Here is a 21,012-nt window from a genome sequence, read left to right as displayed (position 1 = left end):
CTGCTTATGGGGGCAGAGGAGTGGGTAGCGCAGGAACACAATTTCATTTTTCAGGTCCCTCTCAGGGAGCCTATTGTCTGTGGCTGAGCCTGAGCAACCCCTTGTTTGTTTAGGTGAGGGAAGGGTTCAGGGTCTGAACAGTGGAATTGAGTGGAATGGAGGTGATTCTCTCATGGCTTTTTGAAGGCCAGAATTCCTGGTTCGGCTGACTCCTTCCTGTCTCTCTGTCCCATCTTGGAGAAAAGCCAAAGTGCCTGGAGTATTTTAGCACTGAAGTTCTCCTTCATGTTTAGGACATGAGTGTTTGAGAGGGACAAGGCAGATTCATCCCTGTGCCTCCCGGGATCCTGGAGGTGTCGTCAGCTCCATGCTTCCTGGCCTCCCTCTTCACATTCTCTGGCCTCCCCCACTCTCACGCGCTAGAGAAATAGGATGCGGCCCAGAAAGAGCTAAGGAGGCTCCCAAGCGCCTCTCGGACCCGGCTCATCAGGGTGCCCGCAGCTGCCCCATCCTAGTTGAATCACCTTCCCGGGTCCCTACTCGGTCAGCCCAGATGTAAAAGGAACTTGGCCACTGAAAAGTAGTAGAAATTGGAGAAAATGAAGGACTCTAATAGTAAAAGACGTTGAGGAGGGGTTAGAAGTCATAGTTGGGTTCTGTCCTCTGTCGGCCTCACGTCCACAGCTTTAGGAGTGACAGCCATTCACATTACTCTTTTTAGGAGCTTATTTCTGAATTTAGTACCTTAAGCCCATTGATTTCCCAAAGAAAAACTAACATGGGAGGGTATGACAGGCAGGTCCGTGGTTCCCAATCCTGGACTCTGTCGTCTGTGGAAAGCCATGTTTTGGGGCCCAACCCAGGCCTCCCGCCACCCAAACCTGCCTTTTCCCCTCTCTCCTCAGGATGCCCCTTACTTAGACTTGGCGCCCTACATGCCTGACTACTACAAACCCCAGTACCTGCTGGACTTTGAAGACCGCCTCCCCAGCTCGGTCCACGGCTCGGACAGCCTGTCGCTCAACTCCTTCAACTCTGTCACTTCCACCAACCTGGAGTGGGATGACAGTGCAATTGCCCCATCTAGTGAGGGTAAGTGGCCCCAGGGCAGAAGGGGGCCCAGCCTCTGAAGCTGATTCTGCAGCCACTTCAGCCTGGCCGAGTGACGTCCTTCTTGGCTGCTTTTGGCCTGGTGGTTGAAATGTGAAGTTAAACAGGACTGGCCATTTCCCAGGTCTCCATTTCCTCAGGGTCCCTGTGGTGGTAAAAACTGATTCTGGGGATAAAAAGCCACGATGGGATCTTATGAGTGTCAGACCCTTCTCCAGACGGCTACAGCCACGTGCCCAGGGGCAGTTTTCTGAGCAAGGAGGGATTAGCAGTGCGGCTGGACGCTCTTCCCGACATTGCAGGAGTGAATGCTGCCTGCTTTGGGGAGCTGGTCCTACCTGAGATCCTAGGCAGAAAGAGGCTAAGCAACCCCTGGAAGAAGAGAAGGCCAGGTGGGCCCAAAGGTTAGAGGAAAACTTGCCACCGTTTCTCACGAGTCCAGCTGATTTCTGAGTCCCTCCTGCACTCGCCAGTGTGTTAGGAATGATTACACTGACTGCTTTAAAGACTGAAAAAGCATATCTTCACCTCTGGAGGTCATTTTGTTGTCTTGCTCCAACAACTGATTGGAGCAGCCTGGTCTCTTTCAACCCTTAGGCCTCCATGCTCATTTATAAAACTGGCTGTTTCCCCACCTTCATCCCTTGTCGGAAACCAGATCTCTTCATTTACTGCACCCCACCTCACCTCCAGGAAAGGGAGTCTGAGCACAAGTCCAGCCCCTGGAACTCCCTAGAATTTCATCAGCACTGAGACCTTGACCTTCTTCTTTCTTAACTTCTGCTGTGCCGTGGGTCATGTATCCCATGGGGAGGGCAGGTGCTTTCAGACTTGCTATTAGCAAGACTTGCAACACTCAGCGTACAAGCGGAAGATGGCGGCTCAGTCTCCTTGGGTTGCGCTCATGGGCTGCTTCAGAGAAGTTAGGGATGGGCCTTGAGGTAGCCACCAGACTTCAAGGATGGAGGAGTCCCCTTGAGCCACCTCATCTCACCTGCTGGGTACGGAAGGAAGGAAGGCAAGGGATAGAAAAGAAGGTTAGGTGCAGGGGAGCCCACATTCTTCTCTGCCAGAGCCACGTTCTGAGGTTGGGAAGGATTGCCCCTGGAGGCCTTCGAGCTCATCAGAGGCTGCCAGGCTAGTGCCCGAGCTGAGAAGCAGCTGGGGTCCTCATAAGTTCACCGGAGGTTGTCAGATAAAATGTAGAGAGTTCAATTTTTTCCTCTCTTGTTTTTTCCCCATGTCTCCCACACTGTTCCCCTACCCTCCCTGTCCTTCCACTGCCTGTTTCTAATCTTCAGTTTTGTCCCTCGTTTTTATAGATTATGATTTTGGAGATGTGTTTCCAGCAGTGCCGTCTGTACCCAGCACAGACTGGGAAGGTGGGACAGAGTCCGCTGTTACCCTCTTTTTCTGTTTTGCAATGTTTCCATGCCGAGCTTGCTGCATGACTCAAAATCAGCTCATCATTTATAACAATATCAATGATCATAACAAAGCCAAGTTTGGTGTGCTGATAGATGGAATTCTTCAGTAGGAGAACTTGACCTTTAACCCTAGGCAAATCCCTTCTCCTCGTGCAGGCCTCCTGCCTGTGTACAGTGGCCTGTGGAGTCACTAAGTGACTGCAGTCCCGGGACATGCAGATCACCCTTCCTCATTCCAATGCCATTCAGTGCATCAGATGTGCCTAGGGAACTGCCAACCTGTGGGGCACAAGTGGCGTGACCCAGCGAGCGGAGACTCGTTCTGGGAGGCACTGCCTTTGAACATGTGGGCTGTGAGCTCCTGTAGGTCAGGTGTGCTCCTGTTGCCAGATGCATCAAGAGGCAAAGGCAGAGGTTTTGATTCCTTCAGTCTGTTCTTAATGGCTTTCTCCCAGGCATTTTTGAGAGAGATTGAGATCCAAGTGAAAGAAATTGCCCAAACATGGCTGAAACTTCCTACAGGGAGATTCTCTTTGAAGTTTTAAGGCAAATTAAATGAAGTCTGCCAACCTCCCCATGCTATCCACTAGGCAGCAGCAATGCTTGGGCATTTTTCTGCCCGTGACCCCAATTCTGGGCTTGTGAGAATTCATAAAGTTATTTTCCATGTTCCCATGATTACTCAAATCATAGGGCATGTTTCTGAGAAGGTTAATGCTTCCTCCTTGAATCTGAGGCCATAAATGGACTCCCCCCGACCCCCATTATTAAAGAACCTCTTGCCCCATGGGCTACTTCCGCCCAGGGTGGGGTAGGGGGCCCAGCCTCTGAAGGAGGAGATGCTGACCACCCTCCCTGAGCAGGAGGGACAGGCAACTCTCCCATTGCTCCAGAGCTGGCCCCTTTGTTATGAGAGCTGTGATCTCTGAGTAATGGATGACAGATGCTCTTTTTCCAAGTAATGTGAGTATGAAATAGCTTAAGTTTGAGGGAAATAAGATATGGGATTGGGAAAAATAAATTATGTCATCTGTCCAAGAGACTAGCATTGAAGAGTCCCATGTTTTAGTTAAGATGAGCGTGAGATCCAGAATTCCATCAGAACATCATTTATCCTCTCAGCCTCTGTTCTTGCAGCGCACATGCTGGGCATTGATTTTTTTCCCCTCTGATTCTAACAACTAACCCCCTTCCTGGCCCAGCTACTTACTGCCTGTTACAGTCACTTAACAAGCAGAGCCTGACCTTCCTCTGCAGCCTTTCAGAGCTGCCTGTGGCCTGAGGACTAACAGCCCAGTCGCACTGCTTGCTCGGGCCAGGCTGGGCTCCAGGCCAGGGTGAGATTTGTCTCAGCAGTGATCTCCTGCTTCCCTGAGTTTCTTGAGCCCCAAAGAATTCCTGAGCCTGCACTGGCAGCTCCCTGGGGAGGCTATCTTCTCCTTAGACCTGGAGGAAAGCAGGATTTGGGGGCAAGCCTAAACTCTGGGCCCTGAGGTGGGGGTAGGGGCGGCCTTTCCATGGTCCTTGGCTCATTTACAGGACTTCTGGGTATCCCAGCCTTGACACCCACTGCATCCAGACATCTGCTCGCTCACCTTTCTGGACTCCTCCCAGAAGCAACTGCAGATCCCCAGGGGCTGGAACAAGAACTCGTGGGCTTTGCAGGAACCTTCTTTGAGGCTGAAGGGCAGAATTTTTTTGCATCTGAGACCTAAGGCTCTAGGGTCCCAGGACATCTGAAGAAAGTCTCATATATTGCTAGTGTTTTCCTGGCAGAGCTGGCAATTGCTTTTAGCCTCCTCCTTTGTCCTTCTATTAAAAGACAGTGTACTTTTTCAAAAAATGGATGATGTGCTGTGTCAGCAGACAGCTGCCCAGTGGTTTCCAAGATCCCCCAGGCGGTTGACAGCAGGTTGGGATGAGGCTGAGGGTGGGAAGCATGTTTGCCACGGCTCCTCTGGGCAGATAATGGCCAGCAGGATGTGTGTCAGCTGGCTAATGGAGCATGAGCATCCTGTGTCCCTTGCCATTAACTCTCACCCAGGCTGTTATCTGCCACCAGATAAATGCCCTGCGTGCTTTCCATGCTGGTGCTCCTCCTCTCCATGCCCTGTTCCAGGGACCTGGGGTGGGTGATGGGGCGGGGGCTGGGGGACAGTTAAACCAGCTCCTCTCTAGAGGAGCAGCGTCATCCCCCACCTGCCTTCTCCGTAGGCTGGAGCCATGGGTAAGAGTGTCACCCAGAGAGGACCAGTAGGCAAGCTGAGGTCTGAGTGAAACTGAGGTCTCAGCTCCCACCTTAAAGGGGCGCCCAGTCCTGCCCCCCCAGGGGTGTGCTGGTGAGATGTCAGTGATGGTGGGGTGTTAGGGAGAGAAGCAGCCACTGAAGGGCCCATGGGGCATCTGCTGGGGGGCAGCCACTCGACACACCTTTCTTCTCCCCTTTGTATCTCATTCTCTCTACTGTGCTCTGCGTCCTTCTTTCTACCCTTCCCTGTTGCTCCTCACCCTTTGGGCTCCCTATCTTATCTTCTCAGCCTCTGCCCCCGACTCTGTATCCCTCATTTCCTCTGACCCCTGTTCTCTTCTTCTGTTCTTCTCTCTTCCTTTGTTCCTTTTTATCTGCCTCTGTGGGGAACCCTTCAGAAGACTTTGGATATCTCAGCCCTGTCAGGGGTGTGTGGTCCTAAAGGGGCTGCCAGGTACCCCTCTAGCATCCTGTGACGCAGGGCTCTAAGATTTGCTTGAGAGGTGTGCAGCCTGTCTCCTTTTGAGGCATCAAGGTGACCATCTCTGAGGGGCTTCAGCCTGGAGGCTGCTTAACCTTGGGCTCTTAACTGGAACTGAGCCACATTGCCGTGAGCTCTCGAGAACTCCCAGTGGTCGTGATGGCATCCCTCCACGTTGCTCTTAAAGCACAGATCCCATGTCCTGTTGGCGTGGGGCTCCCACTCCTGAAACAGGGCCACCCCAATCAGATTTCCCTGGGAGGAACTCGCTTGCCTCCCTCATGAGATAAGGCATGCTTTGGGGGCCTGGGGTCCCCAGATGGTATCTGAAGGTCTGTCTCCTGTTTCCTGTTCTCTCAGATGGAGACCTCACAGACACTGTCAGTGGCCCCCGCTCCACTGCCTCAGACCTGACCAGCAGCAAGGCTTCCACCAAGAGTCCCACCCAGCGCCACAATCCCTTCAATGAGGACCAGGCAGAGACTGTGTCCTCCTCTGACACCACCCCTGTGCACACCACCTCTCAGGAGAAGGGGGAGTCCCACGCCCTGGACCTGCCAGACACCTGTACAGAGCTCGAAGTCATCAGGTCAGCAGGGAGGGGCCCCGAGAGCAGTTGGGCGAGCATGCTGGTGTCCATCCTGTCCACTCCTAGCATCACTTTTTAGTCCATGCAGACTGGCAGCCCCCCTGAGGGAGTTGGACATCTTCTTGGAGACTAAGCACCCCTCCCCTCCTTGGTAGTTCTTTGAGCAGGAGGAAACAGAGGACCCGAGCCAAGAAGGCAGGTGGCACAGGCAACACCTGTGGCTGCCTCCTGGGGCTATGCCCAGGAAGGAAGGTCATTTGTCCAGTCCACCCAGGACCAGAAAGCACCTTCAGACTGGTTTTCTTTCCAAGGGAGTTCTTGGATGTTAATGCACAATTCTGAGATTTGTACTAATTCTAGTTCAGCATGGCTCATTGAAAGAAAAGTGTCTTCGTCATGTCGACAGGGACATAGAAGGGAAGGAGAAGGAGGGTGACAAGTTGGGAAACTTGGTCCAGAGCCTCCAGGGCCCCCTGACCTCCCCTGGCTCCCGCTCTTGAGACTCTCCACTGAATGAGAAGATGTGCATGTCAAACCTCCCAGAGGCTGCTGCCCGAGGCAAGGAGAATTGCTCCCCAGTGACTAGAGCCAGGAGTCCCACTGCCACAGGCTGGTTCGAGTCCAGAGCAGCTTGAACCATTCAGACCCAGGGGCACTTAGCCAGGCCCACTCCAACCAACTTGGAACCGAGGAATAGGGGCCCGGCATTTGAGCCCAAAAGACTTTGAGTACATTCTGGTTGAATTATCCATGATGATGCATAATGGGAAGTGAGGTCAGCTTAGGGCCCACTGCCCACATCCTCAGGGGAAGGCTCAGTAGAGGGGCCATTGGTCTGACCAGCCATGGCCTGTTTTTGTTCCCTAGAGCACAGCCAGCTGGAATTCATAGGACCTGCTCAGGGGTTCCTCTGGCCACTGCCCTCTGTGCCTTCCTCCAGCTGGTTCCTGCTTCTGCCAGTAACAGAGAATACCTTGGGGCATGACTGCTGCTGCCCCCTGGCCTGGGGCCTCACGCTTAGCACTGGATCACTGAAGCTCTGGCTGTGCCCTCAGAGGTCACATGCCTAGGATCACCCCTTTTTTTTTTTTTGAGGAAGATTAGCCCTGAGCTAATATCCACCGTCAATCCTCCTCCTTTTGCTGAGGAAGACTGGCCCTGAGCTAACATCCATGCCCATCGTTCTCTACTTTATATGTGGGACGCCTGCCACAGCATGGCTTGATGAGCAGTGCAGATGTCTGTGCCCAGGATCCGAACTGGCGAACCCCGGGCCACCGAAGCGGAACGTGCGAGCTTAATTGCTGCACCACCGGGCTGGCCCCTAGGATCACCTCTTTTGACCCAGCCCATCTAATTTCCCTCACGACTGTGGTGCTCAGGTGTTAAATCTCTCCCCATCACTACTGTTCCAGGGTCACCAAGAAAAAGAAAACTGGTAAGAAGAAGAAGACCAGATCGGATGAGGAAGCAAGTCCACTGCACCCAGCCTCTACCCAGCACACCTGTGCCAGGCGGGAGGATGGTGACAGCCTTCTCAGCAGCCCAGGCCTTGGGCAGGGCTCACCAGACACCACCTTTGCTTCCCCCCAGGAGGAAGGAGAGGGGCCCAGCAGCACGGCTGAGAGCAGCGAGCGCTCAGAGCCCGGCCAGATGGACCTGCTCATCCCTGAAATGAAGGACACCTCCATGGAACGCTTGGGGCAGCCCCTGAGTAAGGTCATTGACCAGCTCAATGGGCAGCTAGACCCTAGCACCTGGTGCTCCCACATCGAGCCCCCAGACCAGTCCTTTCGGACCGGCTCTCCGGGGGATGCCCCGGAGAGGCCGCCATTTTGCAACTTTAGTGAAGGGCTTTCAGCCCCAATGGACTTCTACCGCTTTACCGTCGAGAGTCCAAGCACTGTTACATCAGGTGGCAGCAACCATGACCCTGCAGGGACTGGCCAACCGCTGCATGTTCCTGGTAGCCTTGAGGCTGCTGGCCAAGAAGAAGAGGGAGCAGGAGAGGGACAGACGCCTCGGACCCTAGAGGACACTCCGGGGGAGGCTCAGGAACCAGAGACCCGGGAACTAGAGACCCAATTACCCCTGGTCGGTGAGGGGCCTGTGCCTGAGTTGGAGCCTGGGACCCAGGAGACTCTTTGCCAGCTCAAGCGAGACCAGCCCAGCCCATGTCTGAGCAGCGCTGAGGACTCTGGGGTGGATGAGGGGCAGGGCAGTCCTTCTGAGATGACCCATTCGGCAGAGTTCAGGTGAGCAAGGCTGGCTGTGCTGCTCGAGTGAGAGGTGCTGCTGGTCCTTGAAGCAGGGGACTTTGGGCATCTGTCCTCTAAATAAATTAAACACAAGTCCCCGAAGACCTAGCCTGGGCTGGGAGGTAGGAAGGGGTGTGATCCTCCCCTCCGACACTTTGGCTCCTGGGGTGGGGCAGACCCTCTCCAGCCATGCTGCTTCTGGGTCCTGTGTCGCCTCTTCTGCCCTTGCCCCAGCCTGATACCTCGCCCTCCCCATACTTGTCCCTCTCACAGAGTAGACAACAATCACTTACTCCTGCTGATGATCCATGTGTTTCGAGAAAATGAAGAGCAGCTCTTCAAAGTAAGTCCCAGGAACTCAAGAACTGAGCAAGAGCCAACACCGTGCAGGGGCAGGTGGGACGGGCCGCTCACAGGAGGGAGAGTGTGCTGCTCCGGGCGGGCAGGAGCCACAGCGCCTGACCTCTCTTTGCTCTGGCCCTCAGATGATCCGGATGAGCACGGGGCACATGGAGGGCAACCTGCAGCTGCTATACGTGCTGCTCACAGACTGCTATGTCTACCTGCTCCGGAAAGGTGCCTGCCGCCCCCAGGCTCACAGGCTGAGGATGAGGCCGCCTGCCGCCCTTTCCCCATGTCCCCCACCCCCTGAGGGTCTCTCGGCTGCCTGGTGGGTGGTGACGAAAAGGCACTCCACAGAAGGTGTAGCTAGCTGTCCCAGCAGCCCCAAGACATGAGGTGGGGGCCTCCCCTCCACGAGCACCCCATGTCATTCTCCTGCTCCACTTCAGATCACAGGGCAGGGACAGGTCTTCTCTGAGAGAGGGCTCAGGTCTTAGGGAATGGGGCAGGGGGAGGCAAAAGAGGCCATTAGGGATAAGAGGCATTGGGTCTCCTCTCTCAGGAGCCACAGAGAAGCCATACCTGGTGGAAGAGGCCATTTCTTACAATGAACTTGACTACGTATCGGTGAGTTCAGGCTCCACGGCTGGTGTACACTGTAGGGCAGGGCTCCTCGGGCCGCCCACCCTCAGAGCTGCAGAGCAAGGCACAGCCCCTGCCTCCGTCCCTGGGGTTGAGCGTCAGCTCATCTCTCAGAGCAGCTTCCGTACACGATGCTGGGAATCAGAACCAAGCTTGAGGACACCTCTTCCTCTGCCATATTTCTGACCATCCCTCCCTAACTCATGCCAGGGTCCCAGGCCTCTGGGGCTTTACCTCGTGGTGACCCCAGGATGTGCTTCCTCCCTCCCCAGCCAGTGCTCAGTCTGGCAATGGCTGCCTCTTCTGCCAGGCAGCAGCCAAGCCCCATGTGTATGTCAAGGTGTGGTTTCTGGCAGGTGGGCCTCGACCAGCAGACGGTGAAGCTGGTATGCACCAACCGCAGGAAGCAGTTTCTGCTGGACACGGCTGACATGGCCCTGGCTGAGTGAGTGACACTCTGCCCCTTCAGAACTGGAGAATCAGCATCTGCCACTGGTGTGGCCCTGTCCTGGACTCCCCGCCCTTTGAGGGTAGAGGGTGGGAAGTGGGATACAGAGAAACAGAGAACAGAGATGTTCCCTCTAGAACCTGCAATCTGGTCAGAGGCAGGGAAATGAACAGGCACACTGACCAGTTGACTCATGGTCAACCCAGGTGACCTACAGAGAGGAAGGGGGCTGGCACGAGTTACCCAACAGGAAAGGAGGCATGAGCCCAGCTGCTGGGCCACGGCGTGCCCCCACATACGTCCATGTGAAAATTGTGCATAATAGTATCGCGTCCTTGTACCGGTTTTGCTGCATCACCCTGTCCAGTCTTCGCTCACTGTCAAAACCCAAGGCCCCTTGGCCACTGGGAACAGTTAGACCTTTTCTAGGTCACTGTTTAATGACCAGGGACTGCTGCCACACCATGGCCCCACCCAGTGCCCTGAGCTCTGGTTCCAGCTAGGTCCCTCCCCCAAGTTTCTGTGACCCCTCCAGGCCAGGAGTCTTCTGGACTAAGCCCTTTCCACTTGAGGGGTAGGGGCCCCCAGGCCTCTGACAGCAGACCCCATTCCCTTTGCAGGTTCTTCTTGGCTTCTTTGAAGTCAGCCATGATCAAAGGCTGTCGGGAACCACCCTACCCCAGCATCCTGACTGATGCCACCATGGAGAAGCTGGCACTGGCCAAATTTGTGGCCCAAGAATCTAAGTGTGAGGTAAGAACCTGGGGAGGACGGGGGTGTCGTCCCTGACACGCCAGCCCCAGTATTAGAGTCAAGAGGTGCAAAGAGATATCTTTAACACTCCTCCATCACCCACCTGGGAGCGGCCCTCCTACCCCTGGGTCCTGGCCCCCTCCCCACTTGGGTGTGTCCTTGCTCACAGCAGCCACTCCTGGTGCTGGGCTGTCGGTGAGCCTGGCCCAGACTTCACTGCTCTGTCCGCTGCCCCCTCCCCAGGCGACCGCTGTTACTGTGCGCTTCTACGGGCTCGTGCACTGGGAGGACCCCATGGATGAGTCCCTGGGCCCCGGCCCCTGCCACTGCTCACCCCCTGAGGGCACCATCACCAAAGAAGGCATGCTGCATTACAAGGCGGGCACCTCCTACCTGGGCAAGGAGCACTGGAAGGCTTGCTTCGTGGCGCTCAGGTGGGAGCCCCCACCACTGCGGCCTGGGCCTGGCCTGGAGGTTGGGCTGTCAGCTCACTGGGGACAGAGGCCCAGGGGGACATCTCCCTCCTCCACAAGCGCTTTGGGGCAGACATACACTGGGATAGTAGAGCTTCTCTGTAAAGCCAGCCATCTTTGGGGCCCAGGGGGTCCCAGAATGCCTCAGGTATAGACCTGGCCTGGGGCTGCCAAGCCTTAGCTGTCTCCAGGTCTGCCGAGGGGCAGCATCCCCTCCCTTCCATAGGAGGCAGGCCCCTGGCCTCCTTGGTCGCTAGGGTTCAAGGCCCTAGCTTGTGGGGGGTCCCTGGGATCTGGGCTCCGCCTGGCCCCCGTTCCTCGGACAGGCCTCATCCCTGCCATGTTGTGCCCCTGCAGCAATGGGATCCTCTACCAGTATCCCGACCGCACCGACGTCACCCCGCTGCTCTCAGTGAACATGGGGTGAGTGTCCGGGTGATAGAGGGCTGGACAGGTGTCGGGTCTGACGTCACTGCCTGAAGGTCAGGGCTCCGGCTGAGGCTGGGGCCCATGGCTCCTGTTCTCCCTGGCTTGAGCTGGCTCTCCCTCTTGTCAGTTCAGCCTGCCCCCCGCAGCCTTGACTGGTGCCCTGAAGTGTGCTGAGCACTGAGGGCTGCCGGAACCCACGGGAGGGGATGAGGAGAGGCTCCCTCTCAGGGAAGCAAGAGGAGCTCTTGCCTGGAAAGGGTTCAGTTTGATAGGGAAGGCAATCCCCGAGGCTGATGGGGGAGGCAGTCCCTTCCCTGGGAAGCTCCTGACCTGATGGAGAAGATGAACACACACGTTCTTGGAGAAAACTTCAGGCCCATAAGAAGGAACATGAATGAATGTGCAGAATCTGAGAGGGCCGGAGCTAAGAGCTGATTCTCACCCCTCACCTGGCCATGTTTGGATGTCTAGAAGGATCTTGGTGATTCTGGAGATAAAAGGTGTTACACAGAAAGGGGTGGGGCTGCCCAGCAGCTTTAAGCTTCTCCTGAAAGGTGTCTGGACCACATTCTGGTGTCCTCCAGCCCTCAGGACTACAGGGCACACCCTCTGTCTACAGGCCTTGAGCCAACCCCAGGGGATCCCACCCCATGCCACCCCTGCCTCTTCGCTCCCATTTCACCCCTCCTCCTCTGGCCCAGGGGAGAGCAGTGCGGTGGCTGTCGGAGATCCAACACCACGGATCGGCCCCACGCCTTCCAGGTCATCCTTGCCGACCGGCCCTGCCTGGAGCTGAGCGCTGACAGCGAGGCTGAGATGGCCGATTGGATGCAGCACCTCTGCCAGGCCGTGTCCAAAGGGGTGAGCCCCTCCTGCCTCCACCATGCCCCTGGCCTCCGACCCCATCTGGGATCCCCAGGGGCCCTTCCCCATACCCACAGCAGTCATGGAGCAACCTGTGAGGACCAAGACAGGACCAAGACAGCAGACCTCCAGGGGACAGCCCAGGAGCAGACCCTGGAGCTCAGGGCCACCTGTGGCCTAGACACTCCCACTGTCACTCCTATCCCCACCCTTACTCCTGAGGTGGGCAGAGCCTGCCTGACCACTGGAGGATGGGGCAGAAGGGCTGGCTGGGCCCTTGGAGTGGGGAGCTCTGGTGCAGACCTGCCCTGGAAGGCCCCAGCTGGCCTCTCCCCAGCCCCTCTGCCGATGCCCTTCAGGTCATCCCCCAGGGGGTAACTCCCAGCCCCTGCATCCCCTGCTGCCTGGTGATCACCAACGACCGCCTCTTCACATGCCATGAGGATTGCCAGACCAGCTTCTTCCGCTCCCTGGGCCTAGCCAAGCTGGCCGACATCAGCGCTGTCTCCACCGAACTGGGCAAGGAGTACTGCGTCTTGGTGAGCGGGTTGGGGGTGATGGAGGAGGCCCTGCAGAAGGCACACTGTGTCTGCTCACCTGGGCTCCTGGCTCTCTAGGAGTTCTCCCAGGACAGCCAGCAGCCCCTCCCACCCTGGGTCATCTACTTGAGCTGCACATCTGAACTGGACCGATTCCTTTCTGCACTGAACTCTGGGTGGAAAACCATCTACCAGGTACTTAGCTGCCCAGGGCCCTGCAGAGCACAGCCATTCCCTGGGGAAAGGAGCCCCCAGCTGCTCCCAGGACCTGGCCCTACATGGCACAAATGGAGGCAGGAGTGGGGGACTTGGGATCAGCACTGTACCAGTAGCTTTGGGACAGACACGAATATTTAGGACCAAAGGGACAAGACCCTGACTCCCAGTGAGTCTGAGGCTAAAACCTAAAGTAGAGCCCAGGAACGCCATTTCTGACCTTCTTGGTTCCAACAAAAAAGCACAAATTAAGTGCTCGCGGTGGGGGCTGCAGCTGTGCTCAGATGGTGGGGGCACAGGATTGGCAGGACACCTCTCATGGCCCTCGGAGCTCAGCACCAGGGTGAGAGGGCACTCATCCCACGCCTGCACGAATGGGGGTCAGCCTGCAGGAGCTCTGGACTTGCCTGAGGCAGGAGAGTAGTTCCAGACGGCAGACTCTGAGGTGCAGAGCCAGTTAGATCGCAGGGCCCTCCGCTTGGGGCCACCTGAGAACTAGGCCTTCCCAGAGGGAGGAAGCTCTGGAGGCGTCACCACCGTCAGCTCGAGCCCCTCCTTGAAGAGCAGGAGAGTTTCGCAACTTGGACGGAGTTCCAGGGTGAGGCTGCATCTGGGGCCGAGGGGCTCCACGGCCCTCACCGATGCCCTCCACACCCCACCACAGGTGGACCTCCCCCACAAGGCCATCCCGGAAGCCTCCAACAAGAAGAAGTTCGAGGACGCCCTGAGCCTCATCCACAGCGCCTGGCAGCGGAGTGACAGCCTCTGCCGCGGCAGAGCCTCCCGCGATCCCTGGTGCTGAGGCAGAGCTGGCTGGCATCCCAGTGGGGCAGGACAGGGGGCACACCCAGCAGCACATACTGTCATGGCTGTGTCAGCGTGCTGGTGGGGGCCAAGCTTCCATCCGAGTGTTCTGCAGCCCACTCCCATCCTGGGTGGCAGAACCACCAAGTGGGGCTTGAGGCAGAGTCGGCCCCCTCCCAGGGGTCCAGAACAGGTGTTCAACCCCCCTGGGTATCCTGCCCGCAGATAGGCACTGGAGAGTGCTGGGGGCAGAGGGTCCAGGCCCTGTGGGCTCTGCAGACAAACGGCCTCCTTCCTGGGGCCACCGCCTCAGTCCACACCATCACTCCGGGATGGTGATGGAATAACATTGACTCTGAGGGAAGTGGAAGGACTGGGAGGGCAGGAACTTCTTCCTCTCCTGGGTCAGGGCCCAGGCTGAGGCTCGGGCTGCCCTGGGGCCCCTGAGTGCCTGGCCAACATTGTTCATTTTTGAACATCCGCCTGGCTGTGCAAGGAGCTGGAACACTAAGATCCCAGTGCATGTTTTCTCCTAACGCCATCCCCAGACACACTGCTGCTGCCTTCCAGGGCCCGGGGCCATGGACTAGGGGCCGGGCTGGCCCTCGCTGGCTACCAGGAGGCCCTGCATGTCCACGGCCCCCTGCTCTTGCCTCTCCCCAAACCCGTGGCAGTACCCATAGGACCCAGGAATCAGGCCATCTCCTTCTGCAGGGAGCAAAGGGGAGGGAGGCGAGCTTGGAGAGGAGCAGAGCACCAGCCTGGTGTCCATGTTGGCGCCTCCTGGCTGTCCCCTGCTTGGCTGAGCCGGGCCTTTTCCGAGAGCTTTGTCAGGAGCCCTCTGGGGGAAGGGGTCAGGTGGTCTGGGTTTTGTTTTTTAAAATAAAATAGACATGTTATATTGCCAAGACTTGTCACTGGCCTTTGCCTAGGGTGGAGGTGGGGGATCTCCAGCCCCTCCTGTCAGGCCCCTTTCTTCTTCATCCCACAAATATTCTCCATCAGCTGCTCCATGTGACACTGGAGGGATCCCCGCTGCCCCCATGGCACACACCCTCTGGAGGAGCTCAGGCTCTGGGCGTTTCTTGGCCTGACCTTTGCCTCCCTCCTGTTTCCTGCAGTGGCCAGGGGAGGGGCAGTCATCAGCTCCAGTCCTTGGGCATGTCTGCACTGCCAGGGCAGGGCATTCCTTCCTCCCCAGCCTCCCTAGCCTCCCCAGCTCTGGGGGCGAGTGCTGGCCACTTGGGATAAACCCAGAGAATCCAAGCTGTCCCCAAGGCCTCTTCTTGAGCTGCACCCAGGGGCTAGCCAGAGCGTGCCAAGCCTGCCAGGCCAGGGGGAGCTCTGAGGCCCTCAAGCCACTCAGCACTGCAACCCCCAGGGCCTCACACTTGGGAAGAAAGATTGGACACTGGAAGAGATGGGTGTGGAGGTGACAAAGTGGGGTCCCAGGCAGGGCAGCTCTGCCTCTGGTTTTGATTGGGACTTGGTGACATAGGGTGGCCCTGGCAAGAGAGAGCTGTCTTAGGGCAGAGGCCAAGGTGGGCAGGGTGGTGCTGGCCCCCTAGCTGAGCAGCCTGGTGCCCGATAGCAGTGCCCAGGGGTGGGAGGTCTCTTCTCACCAGGCACAAAGTGCCATTTCCATGCCAGGACCTCTCCTTCAGAGAGCCGCAGCCCCAGAGAGGCAGGACGGGGGGACAAGTCCTTACCGGGTGAGCAACCAAAGCCCCAGGTCACTCCTTCAGGCACAATGACCCTTCCTTCTCCATCTCCTACCCACCCACGGGCCCCCAGTCACGGGGGAGGCAGGCCACCTTTTATTGGGTGAAGCTCTGTGCTGGGCACGCTCTTCACACATCCCTAATGCTTCAAAGGACATCTGATGTAGATATGGATGTCTCTGTTTTACAAATGGAGAGACTGAAGCTCAGAGAGAGGAAGAGACTTGTCCGGGGTCACACATAATAGCAGAACCTTGGCTTCAAGGTCAGTTCCACAGGGCTCTGGAGCCCTTCTCTACCTCTACTCTCCCTGGCAGTGGGACCACAGACTGGGAGCCAGATTGGAAGACTGAGGCCAGGAAAGGGGAAGTCAGACAGTGAGGGGTGGGAGGGGGGCAGTTGCCCCTTGCCCAGGGCTCTGAGCTGCAGCAGGACTAGCTGAGCCAGAGGCGGGACAGGGGCTGGCTTTGCTTCAGAGCCAGAGGGAGGACAGGAGGACAAGACGGACAGGAAGAGGTGTCTTGGCTGATTGTCACCTCCCCACCCCCAATCTCCCTCCAGTCCCCGGTGACCTTTCCCCCAGATCCCAGGGTCCAGGCCCGCCCTTGCCGGGAGGTGTGAAAAACAAAAGCAGCTGGGATTGGTCAGAGCTGGGGCAGGGGCGTGTCCCAGGCTCTGACTGCCCCAGAGGCTGAGTAGAGCAGGTGGACTCCTGAGATAGACAAGGGCCAGCCTGGCAGCTACCAGCCTGTCCAATCCGGAATTCTGTCCTCCAGACATGGCCCCAGGCCCCCTCGATCGTCGGCCCTGTGGCCCTGCGGGGGTGCAGACAGCCTAAATACAACCACCCCAAAGCTCGTGCCCATGCCCCTAACTGGGGCATAGCTGGCCCCTGGCACAGAAGCCATGGAGACGGTGGCCCCAGCTGTGGACCTAGTGCTGGGCGCTTCTGCCTGTTGCCTGGCCTGTGTCTTCACCAACCCCCTGGAGGTGGTGAAGACACGGCTGCAGCTGCAAGGGGAGCTGCAGGCCCGGGGCACCTACCCACGGCCCTATCGGGGCTTTGTGGCCTCCGTAGTTGCTGTGGCCCGTGCAGATGGGCTCTGCGGCCTGCAGAAGGGGCTGGCTGCTGGCCTTCTCTACCAGGGCCTCATGAATGGCGTCCGCTTCTACTTCTACAGCCTGGCGTGCCAGGCTGGCCTCACCCAGCAGCCAGGTGGCACCGTGGTCGCAGGTGCTGTAGCTGGGGCACTAGGAGCCTTCGTGGGGAGCCCTGCTTACCTGGTGAGTGCCTCGCCTCCCTCCTCCACCACCCTGTGATCCAACTCCCTCCAGCCTCCGCCGCGGCACCGCGGCTTCCCAGCCTGGCCATGGTGGACTGGTGGACTGGAAGGGGTAGGGCAGACTGGGTGGGGCTGTTCCCTGGAACATCCGGGCCCAGGCCTGGAATCTGGCCCTTGGCCCAGGGCACCAGAGCCTTGCCCTGATCCTCGTTCCTCTGGGGTCCCCACCCCACTGGTCCTGAGCCAGGGGATGGGGCAGAGGGTGGCAGGAGGTGTGTTGGCTCAAACCCAGCACGGTCGCTTGTCTTCCTGTGTGGCCTTTGCAAGCTAAGAGTAAAAGCTTCTATTGAGTGAGGGTCCCCACACATCCTAGGTGAGGGAACCCCCTATCCTAGGCTGGAAGCTGCACAGTCATCATCTCAGCCCTCAGAAGAGCTTTCCAAGGTGAGCAGACAGGCCTAGAAAAGGTTAAGTATCTTGCCCCAGGTCCCACGGAGATGCAGACCCTGGCCAGCTCCGGACCCTCACCCCCAGCCCTATTCCACACGCCTGCTAAGCTGCATGTGTGGGCTCCCGGAGGTGTGGGGGTCGGGGCACAGGGAGGGACGCCCTCAGGGAGGGAGACACACAGCTCGTCTAGGTTCTCTCAAGGCTGAGTCCCCAGGCCCTCTGTCATCTCTGCTCTCACAGGTCAAAACGCAGCTGCAGGCCCAGACGGTGGCCGCAATGGCCGTGGGGCACCAGCACCATCACCAGGTGGGGACTGTCACTACCCAGCGCTCCCTGGGCTGGGTGGGCTGGATGGGCTCCTGGGCTGGTCAGGGGCTGCCCAGTGACCCTGTGCCCTCTCCCTGCAGAGTGTCCTGGGCGCCTTGGAGACCATCTGGAGGCAGCAGGGCCTGGCAGGGCTGTGGCGGGGCGTGGGTGGAGCCGTGCCCCGAGTCACAGTTGGCTCGGCTGCCCAACTGGCCACTTTTGCCTCAGCCAAGGCATGGGTGCAAGAGCAACAGGTGAGGGGCTGGGGACACTTGCACCCACCCACAGACACACAGGAGTGAGGAAGGCCACCTGCCTCCTTTCTCCCTCTCTGTCTGGCCCACATCACTCCCCGACATCTCCAGCTATACCTCCACACGAGGAAGCCCAGGGGCTGGTGACAGATGTGGCCCCATAAGAAAGCTGGACGGGCCTGGCTTGGGCCCAGCAGGAATGAGGGTCAGCAGTGAACCCTGAAGCTGTGACGGAGCTCGGGGTGGTGGGGTGGGGAATGGCTGGAGGGGCCATTCCCCTCCCCCCCAGCGTTTCCAGCCCCCAGGTGCTGGGAGGGTAGGTTGAGGGCAGCTGCAGGGGTTGGCAGCCTGTACCATCCCCACAGTGGCTCCCGGAGGACAGCTGGCTGGTGGCCCTGGCCGGAGGCATGATCAGCAGCATCGCCGTGGTTGCAGTCATGACCCCCTTCGACGTGGTCAGCACGCGGCTGTACAATCAGCCTGTGGACAGAGCTGGCAGGGTGAGCTGGGGACGGAGTGGGGAGCATGTGAGGAGCTGGAGAGCACCCCCCAACACACACACACACAGCCAGAGACACACAGACATGTGACATACATGTAAACATGTTAATACAGCTTGTGTGCCCAGCACCCATGTCCCAGGCACGTGCTAAGTACTTTCACATCCGGATTTTAGTCCATCTTCACAACCACCTTCATTTTCCTGATGAGGAAACTGAGGCTCAGAGAGATCAAGTGACTTGCCTGAGCTCACGCAGCTGGTAAATGGAGGAGCCTGAACTGGAATCCAGGACCGACCCCATGGCCTCACAGACACACATAGGCCATCAGAGAGGCTGGGGCAGCTTGTGCTCAACACAAAGGTGCCCTCCACTGGGTGAGTTGGGATGCAGTCCACCTGTGTGCCGCTAGCCAAGGTGAGCTCCTTGGCATGGGACCGTGGCTGCCTGGAGGAAGAGACCCCTTTTATTTTTTATTTTATTTATTTTATTTTTTTATTTTTTGAGGAAGATTAGCCCTGAACTAACATCTGCTGCCAATCCTCCTCTTTTTCCTTAGGAAGACTGGCCCTGAGCTAACATCTGTGCCCATCTTCCTCTACTTTATATGTGGGACGCCTGCCACAGCATGGCTTGACAGGCAGTGCCTTGTGTGAACCTGGGATCTGAACTGGCGAACCCCGGGCCGCCGAAGTGGAACGTGCAAACTTAACCACCATGCCACTGGGCCGGCCCCTATTTTTTATTTTTTTATTTTATTTTATTTTTTAAGATTGGCACCTGAGCTAACAACTGTTGCCAATCTTCTTTTTTTTTTTTTTTCTGCTTTTTCTCCCCCAATCCCCCCAGTTCATAGTTGTATATTTTAGTTGTGGGTCCTTCTAGTTGTGGCATGTGGGGTGCCGCCTCAGCATGGCCTGATGAGCGGTGCCATGTCTGCACTCAGGATCCAAACCAGTGAAACCCTGGGCCGCCGAAGCGGAGCGCGAGAACCTAACCCAAGAGACCCCTTTCAAAACTTCGCAGCCTAAAGGGCCACCTTTTTGTAATTTGCCCAGCTTGGGGGGAGTGCCTTTTCTGATGTGCCAGCAGAAGCCCTATCCACACAGACATACCCATTTGTGCCAGCCAGGGCTCCATGGCCCCTGTAGTGACGTCTGCCCTGTGTCTGTCCCCAGGGCCAGCTGTATGGGGGCCTCACCGACTGCATGGTGAAGATCTGGCAGCAGGAGGGCCCCTTGGCGCTCTACAAGGGTCTTGGCCCCGCCTACCTGCGCCTGGGCCCCCACACCATCCTCAGCATGCTCTTCTGGGATGAGCTCCGGAAACTGGCCAGGCGGTGCCAGCACCAGGGCACCTAGATGGGGTCCCTCGCCCCCACATCCTGACACAGCCCAGCACTTGGCAGGAAGCGATGGCCCACTCCAGCTGGGAATGGCTGTCCCAGAGCCCTGCCACAGGTCTGGGGAGAATATGGACTGCTGCAGTCAACCCAGCCCTGTGGCCCACCCAGAGCCAGAGCATCTGCCCCAAATTACCACCCACTCTGTTCTCCAGAAAGTTCTCATCCCTCTCTGTACTGGGTTACCTTATCCCAGAGCCCTTACTCATTGTTATAATAACTGCTCCGGGGCACGAGCATCTCCACAAGCTGGGTCACTTACGTGCATCCACTTGCTTAGTCCTCGATCAACAGTCTGAGACAGTAAAATCCTTCTACTGATGAGGAACCTCAGGCTCAGAGAGGTGAAGTGCTTTGACCAAAGCCACACAGCTCTGAAGTGGCAGAGCCTGGACTGGAACTCAGCTCTGCCCACCCCAGACCTGTGCCCTTGGCAAGGACCAGGCCCATGAGGGCTGGCGTGCCCCTGGGGGATCCCTGTACACATGGGGATGCCCTGGGCTGCACCGTGAGGCCGTGCTGTCATCATCTGTGTTAGTCTGCTGGGGCCACCATCACGGAGTACCTCAGCCTGGGCGGCTTAAATGACAGAAAGGTACTGTCTCACAGTTCTGGAGGCTGCAGGTCCGAGATCGGGGTGTGGGCAGGGCTGGTTTCCTCTGGACCTCTCTCCTTGGCCTGTGGACGGCTGTCTCCTCCCTGTGTCTTCACATGGTCTTCCTTCTGTGCGTGGCTGTGTCCTCATCTCCTCTTCTCATAAGGCCACCAGTCATGTTGGATCAGGGCCACCCTAATGGCCTCCTGTTACCTTACTCACCTCTTTAAAGGTTCTTTCTCCAGTCACCCTCTCAGGTACTGGGGTCAGGACTGCAGTCTATGAACTGGGGGAGACACATTCAGCCCATAGCGTCAGCTAAGGGTTTTTACTGAAGGCCTCGTAGGTGCCCAGCACTGTGGGCTTTTGCACAGATCCTCATGACACTTCTGGAAGAGAGCTCCTGCCATGCCCCTTGTCCAGATGAGGAGGTGAGGCCCGGAGCAGGGAAGTGACTTGCCCAAGGGGAGTGGCAGAGCCAGGTGTCCTCATCGTGGGCCCTTTCCCCGAGCTGCAGCCACGCTCCCCCATGGGTGTGTTCCGAAGGCCCGCATGGACCGTTGTGCTACAGAGGTGGACACCCAGTCCCTGGAGGGGCAGGCCTGGCCGGGTCAAGCTGCCTGAACCACCTTCTCTGCACACCCTGCGTCTGTGAAGAGCGTCTCCCAGGGCAGCCCTACCACACTCCAAGCAAATAAAGTTTTCTATTTTGTTTACTTCAACAACTCTCCCCTGCTGCAGCCTCAGGCTCCCCACTCCTGAGCCCCCACCCTCGGCTCTCTCCTCGGAAAGGAGGATCCACAAGAATTGGGGCAGGCGAGCCCCACCCCGACCTGCCCAGGTGAAGCCTGCCACCTAGTGGACACAGGGAGAGTGGT

The 21,012-nt window shown here is 57.8% G+C and overlaps 2 protein-coding genes and 1 long non-coding RNA gene across 6 annotated transcripts in view; 2 read left to right on the top strand and 1 right to left on the bottom strand.

Moving 5' to 3' along the window:
• The window catches only part of PLEKHM2 (pleckstrin homology and RUN domain containing M2), a 37,911-nt gene extending 23,380 nt beyond the window's left edge, over positions 1–14,531 (top strand). The window contains exons 6-20 of one of the 2 annotated variants that reach the window (XM_023635715.2): positions 906–1,092; positions 2,433–2,492; positions 5,627–5,855; positions 7,271–8,110; positions 8,387–8,456; positions 8,599–8,689; positions 9,018–9,082; positions 9,454–9,542; positions 10,166–10,298; positions 10,542–10,732; positions 11,129–11,194; positions 11,902–12,061; positions 12,424–12,603; positions 12,682–12,798; positions 13,484–14,531. In XM_023635715.2, the coding sequence (XP_023491483.1) occupies positions 906–1,092; positions 2,433–2,492; positions 5,627–5,855; positions 7,271–8,110; positions 8,387–8,456; positions 8,599–8,689; positions 9,018–9,082; positions 9,454–9,542; positions 10,166–10,298; positions 10,542–10,732; positions 11,129–11,194; positions 11,902–12,061; positions 12,424–12,603; positions 12,682–12,798; positions 13,484–13,621 (2,616 nt within the window). In that variant the 3' untranslated portion in view covers positions 13,622–14,531. The remainder of the gene's footprint in view (positions 1–905; positions 1,093–2,432; positions 2,493–5,626; positions 5,856–7,270; positions 8,111–8,386; positions 8,457–8,598; positions 8,690–9,017; positions 9,083–9,453; positions 9,543–10,165; positions 10,299–10,541; positions 10,733–11,128; positions 11,195–11,901; positions 12,062–12,423; positions 12,604–12,681; positions 12,799–13,483) is intronic. The other variant, XM_070260916.1, reaches the window with a different exon arrangement.
• On the bottom strand, positions 1,067–16,724 carry LOC138923222 (uncharacterized). Of its 2 annotated transcripts, none has more exons than XR_011436539.1 (4): positions 16,626–16,724; positions 4,133–4,217; positions 1,798–2,107; positions 1,067–1,189 (listed from the first exon to the last, which is right to left on the bottom strand). It is a non-coding gene; the product is annotated as an uncharacterized lncRNA (long non-coding RNA). The 2 variants fall into 2 exon arrangements; XR_011436540.1 differs by having other exon boundaries at positions 1,798–2,104; positions 16,626–16,714.
• SLC25A34 (solute carrier family 25 member 34) lies at positions 15,876–20,859 on the top strand. Of its 2 annotated transcripts, none has more exons than XM_001488927.6 (5): positions 15,876–16,628; positions 17,318–17,383; positions 17,485–17,637; positions 18,003–18,137; positions 19,316–20,859. In XM_001488927.6, exons 1-5 carry the CDS (start codon positions 16,251–16,253, stop codon positions 19,496–19,498), a joined length of 915 nt encoding a protein of 304 aa, XP_001488977.4. In that variant the 5' UTR covers positions 15,876–16,250; the 3' UTR covers positions 19,499–20,859. The 2 variants fall into 2 exon arrangements, with proteins under 2 accessions (XP_001488977.4, XP_023491484.1); XM_023635716.2 differs by lacking the exon at positions 19,316–20,859 and adding an exon at positions 18,314–18,509 and having other exon boundaries at positions 16,038–16,628.
• Positions 20,860–21,012: the final 153 nt, after the last annotated feature.

Source organism: Equus caballus, chromosome 2 (genome assembly GCF_041296265.1).
Source record: "Equus caballus isolate H_3958 breed thoroughbred chromosome 2, TB-T2T, whole genome shotgun sequence".
NCBI lineage: Eukaryota > Metazoa > Chordata > Mammalia > Perissodactyla > Equidae > Equus > Equus caballus.
The sequence above is the reverse complement of the archived record's forward strand: the minus strand, read 5'-3'. Positions and strand labels throughout refer to the sequence as shown.